A 20,107-nucleotide genomic window follows, 5' to 3' on the forward strand; every position below is an offset into this window, starting at 1 on the left:
GGCAGGTAGTGGGGTCAAAGCAGATCGAGCCGACTGCATGTTGAATCCCTCCAGAATTCTTTGGATGTAGTCAACCTGAGATAGGAACAACTATTTATGAGCACTATGCCAACTAATCTTCATTCGGAGAATATGTCTCGCAAGACCCAAGTCCTTCATAGCAAACTTCAATCATAGTTGCCGAACGAGTTCGGCAAGTTGTTTGGCATTTTGGCCGGAGAGCAACATATCATTCACGTAGAGGATGAGGAAGATGGGTGACCCTTCTTGTGCATTCTTCTAATAGAGATAGTGGTTCTCATCACTCTGAGAAAATTCGATCAATTGTATAAAATCGTCGAATTTTTGCCATCCGACCGCAGGCACTTGATCTTCCTCTCCGTTTCCCGTTCAACTAAGCTTTGAAGGTTCCAGAAACATTTGAAGACTTCGCTCTTCCTCTCAATGAGGTAAATCCATGTGTGTCGGCTATAGTTGTCGATGAAGGAGCCAAAATACCGACTCCCGCCAAGACTAACGTTTTGTGTCGGTCCCCATACATCCGAATGGATTAGATCGAGCTTGTTATGGGTTCGGTTTCGTTCGGTGGGGAATGGAAGCCGGTGTTGCTTCCCGAGTTGGCAGGCTTCAGATATTTGGGCCTTCCGACCATTGAATTTTGGCAAACCGAACACAACATGTTTCGATTGCAGGTCCTGAAGCCTTCAGTAATTGACGTGGCCAATCCGCTTATGCCAAAGATCGATGTCTGATTCAATCTTCTGTCCTTTTGCAAACATAGCGGTGTTGACGTCATTAGTGTTGAGGATGAACATCCTCCCTTCTCTATGTCCTTGTGCAATTATCCGGCCTTCTTCCTCAATGAAGCATCCGAGGTGCGTAAACCGCACCTGCATCCCATGGTCGACGATTTGTCCAACCGACACTAGGTTCTTTGTGATAGTCGGAACGTGTAGTACGTTCATCATCTTTCCCTTTTGTTCGACATGGCTTAAAGGGACTTCTCTGACATGCACAATCGGGTGAGGGGTGTCGTCTCCGGTTTCGACAATCCCCGGTTGTTCCGGCTTCTCCAAAAAAGAGAACCACTCTTCATGGCTTGTCATGTGGTTGGACGCTCCAAAATCAACGTAGCATACTTCCTCCGATCTGGAAGTGGTCTTCTTCATCGAGTTCGCCTTGTGCTTCATCACGAAGGCTAGCCCTTTTCCGGTCTTCTCGGTTCCAGATCCTTCCGATCCTTCTGCGTAGTGCGAGCTTTGCCGGTTTCCTTGTCTGGTTTTGCCGGATCAGGATTTATCCAAATCGGCACGCTTCTTCTAGCACTCGCTTTCTCGGTGGCCTTTCTTGCCACAGTACCAACATTTCATATTGGTCTTCAATTGCCGGTTTCCGGCTCCAATTTGACTTCCTCTACTTGTGGAGGGTTTAGGGTTCCACAATGCAAATGGAAGATTAAACAGAAAAATTAGAATGCACTTACACAATCAAACGAGGGGACACCAAATATTAGTGTGAAACCCCAATCAAGAAAAAAACCATGGGAGTTCACAAACTCCGAACAGGATCATTATAGAAAGAGGTACTACAAAGCGAGGCTCAGAGGCAACGACTTCAAGCTCTGTATCTTTGTCAAACGGTGGTTACAACAGAAATGACTTTCTGTATCTCACTCTCTCTTTGTCTCTGTCTCTCACTATACAACAACAACAATAATACCAACTACTCAGTATAACAGTATTGCCCTAGTTATATTTATACTTATATAACTTTGGGGGCTATTTACAAATATGACCTCAATAGTCACATCGGAACATATTTACTAATATGTCCGACTGGATACCTTCTGAATCCATCCGATCCAGCTCATTCCTTCGACTCGTCCTATCCGGCTCATCCGGATCCCGTCCAGAGGGACCGGTTTGCCAACAGAAAGTGGCAGAAGTCCGCAAGTTGGAGAGCTATGCGGAGGCATCACAGGATGCCAAATGGCGATCGGCCATGGAGGAAGAAATGTAGGCACTTGATGCCAACAAGACATGGGACTTGGTTTACAAACCAATTAGATGCAAATGGGTGTACAAAGTAAAGTACAACACAGACGGTTCAATCAACCGGTATAAAGCCTGATTGTTGACCAACGGCTACGCGTAGACCCACGACATCAACTATGATGAGACCTTCATACCAGTGGTGAAGATGGCGACAATCCGTGTGGTGATGGCGGCAACAACGGCAAGGGGGTGGCATCTCCACTAGATGGATGTTAAGAACGATGTCGTGGAGGATTCCGGCCTGTTGAGAGTCGAACTCAACTTCTCATAGTAATAGGTTTCACACTAGCTCATGGACATACCAAGCTAGTGTTGTAAATAGTAGAAAGGGCACTTACCGTAGCTTAGTTGGTATTTAAACCAACCCCTTGTAACTTAGTTACTATTGGACGTATTTTGGTTAATGTAATATACAGTCTTTTATCTCTATCTTAAGCTCTCTCTCTTTCTCTCTCTCTCTCTCTCTCTCTGTGTGTTTTGCCTTACGTGCGTACACACACACACATAGTCCTTCCGCTGCATCTCAGCCACTCTTACTCCTCATTTTCTTTACATGGTATCAAAGTGTGTGGTTGATTAATTGAATCTATACAACTGTGTTGTGGTACACGTCGACGATCAACAGAACCGGCTCATCAACAGAGAAGAAATCGACATAATGAACACTAAGATGGGAAGCGCTCTTCCTACCGAGAAGCTTGACAAAACGAACTTCGCATCTTGGGAATACAAGATGCATCAATACCTTGTCGGACAAGATTACTGGAGCTACATTGAAGGAGCTCACGAAACTCAACCCAACCCAACACGCACCGACTATCCCACTTGGGAGCAGGCCGCAAGCTGTGTGTTGTATTGCCTTGCATCATGCGTTCATGATCATATGCTTGGCTATATTCGAGATTCAAAAACACTGAAAGAAGCTTGGGGAAACCTCAAGAAGATTTTTGCGGCCAACACGGTTGCACGAAAGCTCCAACTTCGACAGGAGCTAAACAACATGCAACAGAGGGACATGTCAATCACAGGCTATACCTTAAAGATCAAGGAGTTGTGCAATGCCCTCGGTTCGATTAATGTCGTAATCGACGATGACGAGATGGTGCAAATATGCCTCGGTGGCGTAGCACCTCGATTTGGCTCAATTAGATCGGCCATCCTTGCAAGGGAGAACCCTCCTTCATTTTTCGATCTCCAATCAATATTGTTGGTTGAGGAAAATCATGCTCGACAAAGGAGCAACGCACCAGAGAGTCATATGCTCTACTCCCAGTCGGATGATAGAAGAAATTTCGGTCGTGGAAATAGAGGTCGATTCGAACAAGGCCGTAATGGTCGGTAGACTCAAGAGCGTAACTTCCACCAATGGCAAGCAGACAGGAACGGTCCCAGAGAGTTCGGCAAAAGGGGGAGTCATCACACCGGACCAAGCAATCGTAACAGCCTGATCGAATGCGGGTATTGTGGAAAACACGACCACCATGACGAGGAGTTCCATAAAAAGGTACGAGAGTGCTCAACAACTCTTGCTCTCCTTCCACTGCATCTCAACCACTCTTGCTCCTCATTTTCTTTACACAACCACTAGGGGAAAAGTCTATCACATGCGTGTGAACAAGGGTGTGCAAAGATGCACACGAAAGGAATCTTTGTATAAAACAAGTGTAAATAAGAGAATATTAATAAGTACAAGACAGTGTAGTTAATAAGTACTCATGGGCCCACGGAAAGAGGGAGGAATGATAGGATTTGATGGCAGAAAATCATGGGAGGATCGCTGATAGAAACGACTGTCATAACTATTTTTGTAACCGACCCTCCTTGAGTTATAAAAGGAGGGGAGGGAGACTGTTTTGAGGATCGTCGTTTTAGGAGGGGAAGGTGTTGCCGAATTGGGTTCTTGAGTACTAGAGGTTTCCTATTCTACTCAGCCGATTAGTGGGTGTGAGGCCTCTGTTCGCGAAGGAAGCTCGTGTGCTCCCGACTAGAAGCTCACCAATCGGAGTGTTTGTTGAGCTCAAAGCTCTATTTTTCCAGCCTAAGGCCAACCTTGTGTTCTTTCATAGTATTTAATCGATTACTCGGTATTGTTGTGTCTGGTGTGCTGTGTGTGTGTGTGACTTTATTCTTGTCTATTTGGTTGTGTTCACAATCCTCTCTCTGTCTTTTGCGTCTGAGAAGGTGTTGTCTCTTTCCTCCTTTGTTTTGCGCATACCTACTTGAGCTTGTGAGCCCGTGAGCTCATCTTTCGGAATCTGGCAACAAGGCCGGATCATATACGGTTCTACAAGCTTCCTTCGGAAACCGAAGGAATAGAAATGAAGAATACAATTATGTAAAAGTAGCCTTCTGAACACTATGGTCCAACCCTCTCGATTTCAGTTGGAGTTGAACAAGTTGGCAATATTCTGGCTAAAGAAGTTGCTTTCTGGTCTCAAACACGCCCCACAAGCTTGGAACTCCAAAATCACGCAACGGTTGTGTAAGATGGGGTTTGAGATCTCCAATTCCGACTCTTCTTTGTTCCTTTGGAAAGGTCTGAATGGTCCAATGGGCATATTGTTGTATGTGGATGACCTGGTCATCACCGGCCCTGACCTTGCCTAGATTAGCCAAGTAAAGTCCCAGCTATTAGATGCCTTTGAAATGAAGGACCTGGGGGACCTTCACTACTTCCTCATGATCGAAGTGATCCACACCCTCGACGACATATTGCTCGCTCAACGACATTATGTCTTGAATATGTTGTACAAGTTAGGGATGACAGATTGTCAATCCATCTCCACTCCTCTTGACAAAAACATGAAGCTTCATCCTGACTCAAACACGGCCTACGATGAGAAACGGTTCCGGCAAATTGTCAGAAGCCTGATATACTTAACGGTCACTCAACTTGACCTTAGCTATCTAGTCAACGTGATAAATCAAGTCATGCAGAGACTGACAATCGAGCACCTTCAATACACACATCAAATATTGCGATATGTGAGCGGCATGAAGAATCGAGGACTACTGTACCAATACGACGTAGTCGGACAGTTAATCGGCTATACTAACGCTAATTGGGCCGGAGACGTCACAGATCAACGGTCGACATCAGGGTTCATGTTCTCTCTCAGAAGCATGGTTGTAGCCTAGAGCAACAAGACGCAACCGACAGTGGTCCTGTCGGGCATCGAGGCTGAGTATCGAGGAGCCACTATCACGGTTGTTGCAAGACTTACAGGTTGCGGGACTTACGGGTCACCGAAGGTAAGGAGAGAGTTGAAGAAGATGCCGGATCGACTGAAGGAGTCAAAACATCCAGTGGAGGTGGTAGAGTCAAGAAGGACAGAGCCAATTGGAAGAAAAAGGTTAGGATCAAGACATGGTCGGATGTGGTCAAGGGCTTGACGGAGGAGGACGAATTAGAGACAATCAATTCGGACAAGAGCGGGAACGAATCAGAGACAACCAATTTGGTCAAGTGGTTTGATTCGGACGAGCCGAATTGCATGAAGACCAGGCAAACGAGAGGGCGACCAAAGTTGATACCGAAACAAAGGAGGCCGAAGAGCCCGAAACCATATAGGTCGAGAAGTGTGTGCTAGGAGACAAGCTAGCAGGAGGAGGCGAGGTGAGGAACCGGCAGAGCAGGAGGAACCTCAAGTTGAGCTCGAGGGTGAGAGTTGAGAAGCAAGCTCAACATGGGTTGGAGAGCCAGCAGGCCGTTAAAGGCCTACGCACCTAGTTTAGTAGGTAGTTATAGTGTTAGGGGCCTACATTCCTATGCTAGTAAATAGGAATATTATGGGCCGAGTTAGTGTCAGGTTCATTCACGTGCATTAAAGTACTAATAGTACTTGTGTCAGCCCACAATCAGGGCTTGTATAAAAAGTACTCTCTGAGCCAATTTGTATGAAGAAAGCGTATTATTCTGAATTGAGTTTTTTCGGTCTTTTGCTCTCTTTGTCTCTCCTATTCTCTGAGTAGTATCTCTGTGTTTTCTTAAGTTTTGTCTTCTGTTATTGTTCGACTGAGTTGGTTGTGTTCTATTTAGCTTCCACACGTTAATCTTTACATGGACTATTAGGGCACCTCATCTACAATAGGCTTCAATTGTCTATATAATTCATTAGCAAGGTCAAATCCATCCATGTGTAGTTCCTTATATATAATGCAAAAACAATTTAGTTCATGTGAATAGATGAAGAAAAACTTCCATTAAATTTATATGAGAAACTTTAGTAATTTGTAAGTATAGTATCGAGCCTTCTCTAAGAGTTAAGAGTGGCAAGTGAATACATGAGGTGTAACTTGTGTGCCTACAACTACAAACTTGTGATGTAAAGAATGAACACATTTAATAATTAAGGTGATAAATATTCAATACCACTATTAGGGACCCTTAAATGTAAATGAATTGTAAAGTGACTACATACCCTAAAAATAAATGTCGAAACGCTAAAAAAGAAAGAAGTCGAAGAAGAAGAAAACTAAAAAGAAAGAAGTTGAAGAAGAAAAGAAAAGTCAATGAGAAAGTTTTAAACTATACACCCATCACATTCTAAGGGTAACTCTAACTAGTAGGCCATTCACTTTTAATAATATTATTATTCACTTTACTACTTTTAATTTTTTAAAGTTAGTCATGACAAGCTTTGAGTCGGGCTCCTCATGACAGAGGTTGTCATACAGTTGGGCTCCTAGTGATAGAGGCTGTCAAAAAGTCAAGCTCCTGGTGACAGACGTCGTCAGCTTTTTATCCACATTAGATGATGTAGATTGCATGTGCCCCCAATTGAGCGACCTGCACAGTCCGTGTCCGCGATTCCCTCATTTAGCCTCTTTAATATTTGGTAGTCGTTAGACACGAGCATGCATGCATACATACATATCTATCTATCTAGTATCTATCTATATACACGTACATACATGATACATACATACATACATACATACATATCGATAGACTATGTATATATATACTCTTGTTATAGCCTTTACTCCTCTGTTTTTCGCTATCACTCTAACTTTAGCTTACTTTAGCTTTCTTCTACTTCTTAATAGTTAAAATCTCAATCTCTCTTTCTCTCTCTGGCACAGAGTATCAGTAAAACCCTGATTTTTGAATCAACCCATATGAGAACAGAGTGCTCCAGCATCGATTTTACAAGAGAACAATTCCCATGGTAATGTGGTATCCATGGAAACCTCTGATCCTCATCAACACCGTTGTTGCTTTATGACAGAAACAGAAAAAGGTGAAGGTTCCCGCAAAATCCCGACGCTTATTCCAGGTGAGGCTATCTCGAAGAAGCGTGGGAGGAGGAGCACATCAGAAAACGATGCTGAAAGTGAGAGGGATGTAGAGACTTTTGACGCTCAGAATTCCATTTTTCTCAACCCTAAGTCGAAAAGAGGTAGGAAACGTTCGATAAGTTATCATGAAGAAGAAGAGGAGGAGGAGGAGGAGGAGGAGAAGGAGGAAGAAGAAGATGTTTGCTTTGTTTGTTTTGATGGAGGTGACTTAATCCTCTGCGATATGAGGTTAGTTGCTTGGTCCACATACATTCATGTCTTTAATAAACTAGTACGAAAAACATAGATTTATGCACACACGTATATACAAGTAATATATGTAATGAATTTGTATGTGCATGGCTATATCAACTTTATACATAGATACTCCCATCAGGAGCTCTATTCGTGAAGTTTTGATTGGTGTTTAATGACCCTGTCAATTTTTTTTTGTTTCTACACTATCATGCAGTGATACCATGTTATTGATAAATAGATTTCTAATATCTATACGTAATAACTCTATATTTATTGGAGCTGGTGAATTGTGAACCGTAAAGCATATATGACTGGTACACTGCAAAATATTTAGATTTTAACATTTGTGCTCAAATTAGGAAACAGCAAGATGGACCTGTGCAAGCATGGTTGTTTGATACATTGTAAACGTATTGTGGGAATTAAACCTTACTCAATAGTTGTGCTTGAGATTATTCCTAAATGTAAGCATAAGACAAGGAATTCAATGATAGATGATAAAGAGGAAAAGAGAGAAAGAAGGGTGCTACTCGTTGTTATTTGAGACCTCAACAATGGGTTTTTTCTCAATATGTTCAAAATGGTTCAAATTTTTATGTTATTGGGAACTACAACACAATTGGACTATGTAAAATGCATTCATGTTTGATAATAGACATAGGGTGTAAGCCTATATAAAGAAGCTGAAAGGTACATGTGGAATTTTTGGATGTTAGAGCATGTGGGGATCATTTCCTCAAATGCATATTCAAGTTTTTTAATGGCAATTACAGGACGTCCCTCTCCCTACAGGCATATGATAGGTAGAGTAAACTAAGAAGTGTTGTAACTAAGTGGATTTTACATACAATTAATATAATTGTGTGCTTTTACCAAAAGAAAGAAAGAAAGAAAGAAAGAAAGAAGGAATCCAATCCCCCCGACACCTCCGGGTGAAGGGATGGAAACACACTCGAGCCTTGATCGGCACCCCATATCACCGCCATGGCATCGAGTCGTACTTGGTATTGGCGGTCGCTCACCACAAGAGTCTATTCACCACAAGGTCATAGTCTCGACGTAGTCGAATAATGTGTGTCATGAGGGTAGTTAGGCCTCACATTTATAGCCAACCCTAAGTTCACTAGGAAAGTTCACACTTGGCCCTTATGGGATGTCTCATTTCCTAGGATTTCTTTACACTCTCGGTTAACCCTCACACTTTATCCTCGTGTGTAGAATACTACATTACAAACTACCATGTGATAAACTATGGCCATGCCCATAACAAGTTGTCCAAACAACTCAGCTAATAACAACAATATTAATGTTTTAAGACAAGATGAATAAGGATGGTGGCTTGTGACCATGAGGTGGTGTTTTATGACTTTATGTGTAACAATTTTTTCTGTACTTGCTCCACCCCCGTGAACCCTCGAAATTAGGACAATAGGAAATTGCATGGACCAGTGCGCAAATGGCCAATGGTTCCTAGATCAGAGGAGCTGAGGCCAGTTGGCCCCTATATCAGCATGTGGTCAGTCCAATAAGCAGTGGACTCAAATATACGAGAAGTTGTGCCTTAAAAAGGCAGTTTAGATTTTGCCCTCCATAAAGTCACTTAGAATTTATAAATGAGTCAGCTGAGCTAACTTTTCGAAGAGGTGACACATGACAGCATGAGCAAGATTTGTCTTATTGAAACGGAAATATTTTGATGGATAGCTCGAAATTCAGCTTTAGGGCTAGTGGAGAGTCGTTTTAGAGTGCTGCAATATGCAACTGTCATATCTGATTTTGATCTCTTTTTATTATGCTCAGTGAAGAGTACCTTGGAAGCTCTGAATGCAGGTTTTATTTAAATTTTAGTGGTTTGAAAATCTGAACTGGTGTTTTACCACCTTTGGAAGTTTCACATGCCAGTTTCAGATTTACAAATGACAATAGCCTTGAAGCATTTGAAACCATTATTCTTTTTATACTTTCTAAGTTTTTTTTGCCATATATAGATTCTAACATTCTCAAACTCAACATCCCTAAATTTGGCTAAAAGCCCTGGGGGCAAAACCCAAAATTTTGTTGTTGTATCAAAGTAATTTTGTTAACATCCTAGTCATGATAATCCTTGGTTAACTTCTCGCAGAAATTGTCCAAAAGTGTATCATGCTGCCTGTACAGGAAGAGGGTCTGAATATTTCCTCAAAAAAGGGAAATGGCATTGTGGTATGTACATATCAAGGCATATGCGCAAAATTTAACATGTCATTTATAAGTAGTAATTCAAATTTCTGTGATTTATATATGACAGGCTGGCATGTTTGTGCATCATGCACAAAGAAGACTGTCATACAATGCTATACTTGCCCAAATTCTTTTTGCAGCAGTTGTATTGGGAAAACCAAATTTATCCCTTTAAGGAAAGGAAAAGGATTATGTCAATATTGTATCCCACTTATCACCATGATTGAACAGAATTTGACAATCGATTCAGATGGAGTAAGCTTCTTAAAAGTATCTCTTTTATTATTATTCTTAAAGTGTCATGTTCCAATGATTATTATGTCTGTCCTGGAAAACATGAATGGAGTTTTAGGCTTTCTCTTGGTTATAAGCATAAGAAAATACATCTAAAATTCTTCCCTTTTGTCAGACTGAGGTAAATTTTAATGATGGAGGTACATATGAATGTCTCTTCAAGGACTATTGGGAGGGTCTCAAACAAAAAATCTCAATTACATGGACAGAGATTGTACAAGCATGCAAGTCAATAGATACAGGCTGGCAACTCAAAAATGTTGACAATGGTGCTTCTCTAGATGAGGACAATGGACAGATCTCTGATATGGGACAATTGCAACACTTGAAGACAAAGAAGAAATTGAAAATGGGGGATGCCATTTTAGAAGATACGAGCAACAACGAATATGAAGTGCACAATGATAAAGAAAAAGAAAAAGGAGAAGGAGGAGAAGGAGGAGAAGGAGAAGAGGAAGAGGAAGAGGAAGAGGAAGAGGAAGAAGAAGAAGAAGAAGAAGAAGAAGAAGAAGAAGAAGAAGAAGAAGAAGAAGAAGAAGATGATGATGATGATGATGATGATGATGACGAAGAAAATAAATCTAAAAGAGGTAGAAAAAAAGTTCGTCAATTTGTAGGTTGTGCATCTAAGGAGTTAATTAACTTTCTCCAGGAAATTGGAGAAGATTCAGAAAGGACACTATCAATAAATGCTGCGAAGAAGCTCTTATGGAGTTATGTAGAGACTAACAAACTTGCCCCTGAACATTGTGGCCGAGTAAGATGTGATGACAAGCTACAAATCCTCTTTCAGAAGAAATATGTGCAGAAGGTCGAGATGACAAAATTGTTAAGTCGCCATCTTGCTTCAAAAAAGAGAATGGTTGCAAAGGAGATGAATCAAGGAAATGTTGACATTGTAGAGCTGCATAATTACAATGATAAGGTGCAAAAACTGTGGAAATCAAAGAAAAATCTAGAGAAGAAACTGGAGCCAAATAGTTCATATTATGCAGCCATAGATGTTAAGAATATAAATTTGATATATCTGAAACGGCATTTGCTGGAAGTTCTGTGTGAAGATCCCAATTTTGAGAGCAAAGTGCTGGGGGCATTTGTTAGAATACGTATCCCTGCAAGCACAAACAAGAACGACGCATGTTATCGGCTTGTTCAAGTCACAGGTGATTTCTTTGTACATGTTATGGTACATTTATGTGTGTATGAGACTGAATAGAAGGGCAGGCGAGAAGGTGTATTAAATCTTCTTTTGTAATATTTATGATAAACAGAAATGAAAAAAAGGTTTGGGGAAAAACAAGAATAGGCTAGCTGCATTTAGCAACAGTGCTGAGGGTGCAAGCATGCAGCTTAGCGTTCATACACTGGCAGTGCTGACACATGGTTCTGGGGTTTGGGGCAATGAGAGAGAAAGGAAGTTGTATATATCATCTATGAAAGACCACATGCCCTTATATATGGATCACTGAACATACAAGATAGCAGTGTCCTCCTAACAAGAGACAATATCTCAAAGTATATAAGTGGAGCAGCTTTCTGAAATCAACCCTTGTATGTGCATAACAGGACATCCAACCTATCTTGCGGGTTCACTTAGATCTAGTTGGGCTAACATGACCCTTGAGAGTACATTCATGAGAACAACCTTCATTTTCTTTAGGAGAGTAGAATATTTGATTGGAAATCCCCCTAAGAATCAAATAGAAGAGTGATGTAATCAACACTTGATCTTGGTAAATATATTGGAATAGGGGCAACAGAATATTATGCTTGACAGAATCCCTATTGAAAAAATAATAAGAATATGAGAGCAGGGTATATGATTTGGTTCTGACTTGGAAGATAGAACAACAAGATGGAGTGCCTGAACCCCCTTTGAGAACTGCGGCCTGACATATGACCACTGAAATTTATGAAAAGGATCAAATAAAATGATACTAGAGGGAATCTTAATGCAAGGGCTCTTAAAGTTCTTCAATATGACTTCAATATATATGATGCAATGCACACTATGATAGTAGTCTTTGAACAATTCATTATTGAATACTCAACATTGCAAATCCCTTAGTGTTGAATCTTGATCTAGCATGCCGCATTTAGAATGCCATTCCGAAAGGCTAAATTTTCTTTTTGTTTGCAAAGAGGACTACACCATGCACATATACCAACCAATAGTCTGTCTATATGTGCTTAACTGCTTTAGCTGTCATATTTCTATATAAATCCTGAGGAAAACGTGTGTTTTCAATTGCATTTGATTCTACAGGGTGGAGCATATACGACAGCCATTTTCATGGGTCTTAACCTCTTCTTGAGGGGTTTTTTTGTGCTTGTGTCTATATATTATTGTGCTTTTGTGTTCATTGCGTTTTTTGGTTTGTATTACTATGTGATGTAACCTCTTATTTTCGGTGGACTTCCTTAACTGTCTATATAGTCTTAAGAAGGGATATGGTTTCTATTCTGAGAATTTTCAAGGAAATGAGCTGGAAATAAATTACAAGTTCATCCTGCCATATTGATAGGAATCAAGAAGGTTCAGAATATACAAAATGCTGCAAAGGGGGGAAATGTGATTTTAGAAATTTTAAATCTGCAAAAGCGTGAAGAAGTCACTCTAGGTGTTGTTTCAAGCCAAGACTTCACTGAGGTAAGAATTTCTTCTTACCCTTGCAAGTGAAATTGCTTATGACGCTCTTCTTAGCTTTTAGTTTGCAGCTCCACATATGCTTGCTCATCATACAAGGAGTAAATACCACAGACATGTAGGTAACTAAAGAGGAAAATCTCACTCACAAACGAGCTTTGTTTTTTTACTTTCTTGATTGTCAAACTAGAGGGGTTTCTATTATATTGTTCAGAGGAGATGAAATTGATACTTGGAATCAAAATTGATGTGCGTTTCCTGTTCTTTAACTGATTGTACCAATAATACCATGTCTATTCCCATTGTTTTTCCATTCATACATGTGTAGATGGTTCTCTTCAAATATAATCTCTCCACCCAATTTCTTCTATTATTGTCTCTCCTGTTCCTAGTTGTCTTAGTTGAAGGTTTAGGATGTTAGGAATTCTCACGAAACTGATTGAGGTTTCGATACTTGATTGTACTCATTGTTGAGAAATAATTTTTTATAGTGCACAATCAACACAAGCATACATGCATGCAAAAATGCACACATTTATGGTGAAACTTAGCCACTTGTTAATACTTCTGATCATGAAACTTACAACTTTGAAACCTGTTTTGGCAAAACAGAATGAAATGGCAATGTGCAAAAGCAGACTATTTAAACTCAATTATAGACCCTACTCATCATTGAGTAATTAATTTTTTAAAGAACATAGTTTAAAGACCAAAATTCCCAATCTATGATCAGACGTACTTGACGTTGAGGGATTACTAGCTCTATCCTACTTGGCATGGCTCAGTATAAATTATGCCATCTTAATCAGACATTTTAAGACCCCTTTCAATGTTTAAATTGGATATGTTACATTCATGGGAAGTGTACAGTGAAGCTAGCTCTAATGTATCCTAACTTCCTGTCTCTTGATACGATCTCAGTAGACATTAGCGTGTGTAGGTATTCAGCTTCATATCAAATACTTTTTTCAGGGCCTCTAAATGATTCATATTTTCCTGAATTGCCTTGCAAATTTAGATCTTACAGCAATATCAGTGAACCCATAGCCCTCCCTATGTTGTCAATCTCACTGATCTCTGCACAACTCATTTTCTGGGGTGATTCTGGCAATCCTTGTGCCACATCTGGGTGATTTGAATCTTTTCAATGGGTGCTATCATGTGCCCATTGTTATATCTTCCAAGGTAGGTGTTATCCAGCCCTGCAACCCCCTTGTTCTCTCCACATACACTCTCTTCGAAACTCTTCTGTATCTGAATTCTTGGTATTTTTGTATGTGTTTTATTACATTAACTTCAACTTTCGTCAGGTCATCATACAGTTATAGGCTTTGTAAGCACAAACACTCTTTGACGGAGCCGTAGGATCAAATTTGATCTTAATACACTAATTGTGGAATGTGCCATGCATTTAAAGGGTTCCGATTCCTTCATCTAGACAATAACAGGGAAGATGAGTTTGCACGTGGTGATATTTATAGTGAATTGCTCAACTGAACCATATATTTGTGAAATGGATTAATGCCCTATGAATGAAATTATTTTAATCTTTCACAATGCAGTTTCCTGAAGGTTTCAGGGTTAACCATTTCTAAGTTGGGAATGATTTATGAAACATATTCTACTTCTTTTCTTACATGGAAATCTCCATGTGTACGTAAGTTGCTAGGTAATTAGCATGTTTCCATAGTTTTTCTCAATATAATAAAGTTTTCTAGAGGTTAAAGTGTTTATCAACACTTGGTTTGTTTTTTGAGATCATTAAGCTCTTTATAATTGTTTTCTGGATGAACTAATGTCTTATTTAAATGTTCTAGAAAATTAAGATAAACTTATTAAATATTCAAAAAAGATTGAGAAAACATTCTCATTAAATACAAGTTTCCTTTATTAAGTCATGTGAAGGAAAAGAGTTTGGTCTGTTAGTTGTCTTCACAGCTTATTTTGGGCGCATGTTGGAAATACTCTTCCATATTCATATTGGGTGATACGTGAATAGTACCCCAATAGGTTTAAAAAAATAAAAACTATCCTCTTATTTTGGTACTTGTTTTGTTTTAGCCCATTTAAGCAAAGTTGGTTTTAAAATTCACGTTCATCCATCCATTGTCAATCATTGCTAAGTTTGTACTTGATTTTTTCTTTTTCTGCTTAATTGTTTCTGAATGAAACAGGAGGAATGCCTACAGTTACAGCAATGTGTGAATTCTGGCCTTTTAAAGGCAATGACAGTGGTCAGTTACAATCTAGTTAACTTATCCTCATGGCAGTACTCCTACAATATTTGATGTAATGGGTTCATGTATTTCAGGGTCAGCTCGAGGAAAAGGCTAGAGTTCTTAGAGAGGCCAAAATGAAGGATGTAAGTAGTCATGGCACATGTACACTCTTTTGTACAATTAGATTGTTTGTCTTTTCATCTTATTTTAATGGCAAGCTTTTTTTGAGCATTTATTAACATGATGTTTTCATATGGAGCTATATCATGAGCATTTATTAACATTGAACAAGCTTTATCAACGTTTATTTACAACGAATGTACATTTGCTGAATGACATTTCAAGCAAAGGATCATGATGGGTTTTGCTTCTTTGACTACTATGTTTATTGAAACTCACATGAACTAAAAACATTTATGATTTCATTGGTCATTTTGACCTGTAGTAAATGTTAGCACATCTTTGTTTGTCTCCCATAAACACCCCCACAACAATTTTGTTATTCACATTATATATGGAATAAAAGTGATATAAAGCTAACCAGCGTTTTTCATTGAATGATTAATGCACATTCTGTTGGAGTATTTTTTTCATGTAACAAAAAAGTAGTCTCTGAATTGTTGACAGTGGTTTGAAAATGAGCTGCTTCGACTAAGTAATCTTCGGGACAGAGCTAGTGAGAAAGGTCGTAAGAAGGAATATCCTTTTATTTTATGTCAATTCTGGTAGATTATGAGAGCTGAAATAAACAGAAATTATTTGGCTTGTTTACTTCCTAGGTCATTCCTTCCACATTAATTTCCTTAACCAATCTTTTGATCCTCAACGCTTAGAGAGTGTATAAAGAAAATCCAAGTCTTGAACAACCCGGCAGAAAGAGAGAGACAACTGAAGGCACCAATTGAGATCAATGTAGATCCGCATATGATTCCTCATCATGAATCAGATAATCCAAAGACTTCACTGACAAACAAAAAAGGTTCTTTTATGAATTTCTGTACACATTTATTTTGAATATCCATTTGCGTAATCATGTGTTTCTCTCTTATGCTTGTAAAACTTTCTCAAGAATATTACCAATAGTAAAGCCACCTCATGCATTGAGATCATTGTCATTGATGTTTAGGAAACTTGAAAATTCTATTTTGCTCAGAATCTATAACCTGAAGGTAGTCATATTTGTAATCATGATTTGTCCCATACGCCAATTTCAGCATCTTGTCAATGTTATTATATCTTTCTTTATTTCTTTTCTTCTCTTCCACCAATTATCTATATCATTTAATAATTTGCACCTCTTTCCCCTCTTGTTATCCATGTAATGACATATAGCCTGAGTTTATGCCCGTATCTTTATCTCATCTTTCTTACTAATCTTAGGACCAGGCATGTGACACGTTGTTCTGTATATCTATATGAGACAACTGTAACTTATGTGTGTATTCTGCAGGAATTCAAAGTTATTGGGATAAAGGTCTCGTGCAAAATCTAAGGGAAATGAGTGGTACTATGGAAGCATCTCAGAATGGAAACTTTGTGGAAGCACATTCAGAAAAAAGTGGCCAGCCAGTAAAGAAAAACAAGAGATTTGATGATGATGCAGTAAATGCAGAACCCAACATGAATAATGAGAAGAATCTCGCGAAAAAGGAGAATGGGTGGGATGAAATTGTTGGGATAAATGAAAAGAACGAGAAATTGGACGGCAATTCAGCAAGATATAGAAAGGCTGATAGAAATAGTTTAAATGGCAAAAAGCAACACAATTCTGAGGATGACAAGGATGATGTTCCAAGAGATAAAGACAGTGAAGGGGATTGGGTGAAAGTGAACGATAACACGGAAAATAAAAGAAGCATAACGGTTAAAAAGAGTGATTGTTGGAGATCCAATACATATGGGATTACCCATTGCATAAATGGGGAGAGTAAGAAAATACATGATTCTGGTGAACAGGATGATGAGAATTGGAAGGATAAACAGAGAAAAAGTGGGGGCCAGGGGAACTTTGTTGATAGCATGAGTAATCAGGACGCAACAGTTCCAAAGAGTAATAAGGAGGACAGTTCACGTAAGAAATTGAATGATATTAGCAAGACTGCAAATGCTAGTCATACAGAACAAAGTTGTTGGAAAAATAACAGAAAAAGTACACCACAGAGTAGAGAAGGGATGCATACTGATAACTCAAAAACACGACATAATCTAAAAGAGACAGATGCCTTCACAGCCTCTGTTCTCTCAATGATGGAGTTTGATGAAATTGCTGAAAAGCAAAGGATGTGGCATTATCAGGATCCCACTAAAAAGATCCATGGCCCCTTTTCAATGGAGCAGCTACGAAAATGGGAAAAGACAAAACTTTTCCCTCTAGATTTAAGAGTGTGGAGAACTGCTGAGAGTCTGGAATATGGGATTCTATTGACAGATGCTCTTCAGGGTAATTTGTATAGCAAAGTCCCTCCTGGTTTTGGAGGAAATCAAGTGGATTCACTGGATACTACATGTAGAAATAATTTTGATAGCAGACAAACTGGTGCAAAAGGGAATAATTTGGCGTCAGAAAACTGTCATGCAAGAACTGATGGTAATGAATAGGAACCAAATGCCAGAGAGAGATCCTGGATTACAAAGAACAAAGGGTGAGAGGGAGGGAGATTCCAAAAGCCAAGGTAAAGGTTCTCTTTTGGCCGATCATTGATCTAAGCAAGAAGTTTCTTGTAGATATTTTCCACGAGTTATATGTAACAAAGGTCAAGAGTGAATTCAAGCACCAGTTTTAATGTGTTGGTCAAATGGGGTGATCGAATAGGTATGCTTCATGTTCGATTAATTATTGTAGTATTTTAGTTGTTTTGAGTTTGTGTATATGCTCGATCTGCCTCTTTGTAATCAAAGAGTCCTTTAGGAGGAATTTTGAGGACCATTTTTTTGAAATAATGAAGCTTCCAAGAAAAGTTTGCAGTGATCATTTGGAGATGGATCCTTGAACCATTCATAAGTTTCCATTATTGTTGATGTGTTTAGAATTTTGGTTATGAAAAATCTTGCCTTTGCATTAATTTGTTTCATAGGTGCTTAGTTTCATGGAATACATTTAGTCACTACTCTTTGATGAGTGTTTGCAGATTTGTCTCTTCTTATCTCCATTAGTTGCATGTGTGCTGTCAAAGTTGGATTAATTGAACAAGAAATGAAACCAAGCTTAGTTCATTTATTATTTATTTTAGAACTTGAACCACAATACTAATAGTGTAGGATAGAAGGGGCATACACACTGAGATTCAATGTCTTTTTACAAATTGGAACATTTGTACAATTCATTTGTAGATGGGGATTCTCAATGAGATGATAATGTGAAGCATTTGTTTAATAATTTATCCTATCTATACAAAACAGTTAATATTTTGATATTTTTCAATTAGTGAGGCTAATGTTTTGATAGGTTGCTCATTTTGAAAATCATTCACATGCTAATAATTGAAAATAATCAAAATATTTGTTATTGCTTGTCATTTTGCCAATAATTTTCTCAGATAGTGTGGTAGTATATGGTATGAGGTCAAATATCATATTCTGAACCCCTCAAAGCAAATACATTTATACTTGCTTCCTACTAGGTAACACCATAGAGATCTTTTATTCATGTGTGAATGGCTTGTGACACGAATTTAAACCAACATATTGTGGTGTGCATGTACGCCTTTGTGCCTCTCTTTTAGCACACCCTTTTTAGGATGCATGTACCTAAGCCGACCCACCCTTTTAGCATACCCTTTTAAGCTAAGCCAACCCAAATGGGTACCTTTGTATAAACTATAAATTGAGTAAGAAGTAATAAGTAAACTAGACTGATTTTGATCTTTTATGTGCATTTCACATATTGGTGGAGATGCAAGGCTATTGTGTCAGAGGGGGATCGGGGAAAAGATCATTTGGCAAAGAAAGATCAATCACTCTTGTGGTCTAAGGGCCACTTAGACTTGGCTGAGGTGGGGGTCATGAGGGCTATCGTGTAGGAGGGGATCGGAGAAACTCAAGGGACAAGAAGTTAGTGGGCAACCTAAGGTGAGGGGGAAGAGTTGGTGGGCCAAGACATAAAAGTGGTGTGAGAAAGTGAGAATGTCCAAGGTGAAGGTGTAGTGGGCTTACATGCTAGAGAGGTATAGATGGCAATCGCCAAAAAAGGACTTGGATGGAGGAAGCGGTGGATATCAGGAGGCCTAACTAGTGAACTAAGGCGGTGCTAATAGAAGAGATACTACTACAAGAGACTAACAAGAGTGTCGGTGATGGTGGTGAGGGCAATGCTACCTACGAAGCGGAAGAGGTGGATGCTTGGATGTGGGGGCTGGTACCCGTCATCTCCACCAATATGTGAAATGCACATAAGAGCTCAAAACCAGTCTAGTTAGCTTCTTACTTCTTACTCAATTTATAGTTTATACAAAGGTACCCATTTGGGTTGGCTTAGCTTAAAAGGGTATGCTAAAAGGGTGGGTCAGCTTAGGTACATGCATCCTAAAAAGGGTGTGCTAAAAGTGTGGCACAAAGGCGTACATGCACACCACAATATCATCAGAGGACATTAATTCCTGGCTAGTGATACAATGTGGCAAGATGATGTTTTCTAGGTTATGGAAGGACTCATCTCTTTTTCAAAATAGCTAATTACATTGGGAAAACAGAATCTTCTTCTGAAACTGAATATTTGCAAGTGAGCTCTAACTAGGTCATTTATAAGGATTAGTTAACATATATGAGGTATTCATCCAATGAAGATGAAGTGTTAAGGAGGTTTGCCAGTCACAGTGACAGAAAATGACATACAAAAGTATATTATGAGAATCAATCACATACAAAATCAGGGTTGTCACCAGTCATAGCATGGTCTTTCAATAACTATTGCAAAAAAAGGTTAATGCCCCATTTCATCAAATCCTTATTAATTTAAGGTCACCTATTCTACATAAAATCAACTTTAAAATTAAGTGGACAGCTACAAAAGACTATGGCTTTATAGATCTTTCAGATCTCAATAATGGCTTAATGCAATAATTGCTTATGCAGCATTCTTCTCTGTAATGAGAACATATATCACAGAACCTGAAATTTGTTAGCAGAGTACATTTGTT

General features: G+C 39.2%; 1 protein-coding gene across 1 annotated transcript; it reads left to right on the forward strand.

The window, feature by feature from the left end:
• The first annotated feature begins 7,098 nt into the window (after positions 1-7,098).
• On the forward strand, positions 7,099-17,940 carry LOC147857835 (uncharacterized). Its single transcript, XM_087326649.1, has 10 exons — positions 7,099-7,583; positions 9,715-9,794; positions 9,880-10,067; positions 10,222-11,269; positions 12,632-12,756; positions 14,928-14,987; positions 15,065-15,115; positions 15,600-15,670; positions 15,800-15,951; positions 16,423-17,940. The coding sequence occupies exons 1-10, from the start codon at positions 7,240-7,242 to the stop codon at positions 17,568-17,570; spliced, it is 3,267 nt and encodes a 1,088-aa protein (XP_087182775.1). The 5' UTR covers positions 7,099-7,239; the 3' UTR covers positions 17,571-17,940.
• The last annotated feature ends 2,167 nt before the right edge of the window (positions 17,941-20,107 follow it).

The sequence above is a fragment of the Azolla caroliniana genome, unplaced genomic scaffold (genome assembly GCF_043228905.1).
Source record: "Azolla caroliniana isolate FFs.n. ecotype wild unplaced genomic scaffold, voAzoCaro1.0.p SCAF_11, whole genome shotgun sequence".
Lineage (NCBI taxonomy): Eukaryota > Viridiplantae > Streptophyta > Polypodiopsida > Salviniales > Salviniaceae > Azolla > Azolla caroliniana.

Bases quoted from the DNA above. Each gene is read 5' to 3' on its own strand.
- LOC147857835 (XM_087326649.1), top strand. From the start codon at position 7,240: ATGGAAACCTCTGATCCTCATCAACACCGTTGTTGCTTTATGACAGAA. The intron at 11,270-12,631 runs GTGATTTCTTTG...CCATATTGATAG, and splicing joins TCGGCTTGTTCAAGTCACAG to GAATCAAGAAGGTTCAGAAT. The intron at 15,116-15,599 runs GTAAGTAGTCAT...AATTGTTGACAG, and splicing joins GAGAGGCCAAAATGAAGGAT to TGGTTTGAAAATGAGCTGCT.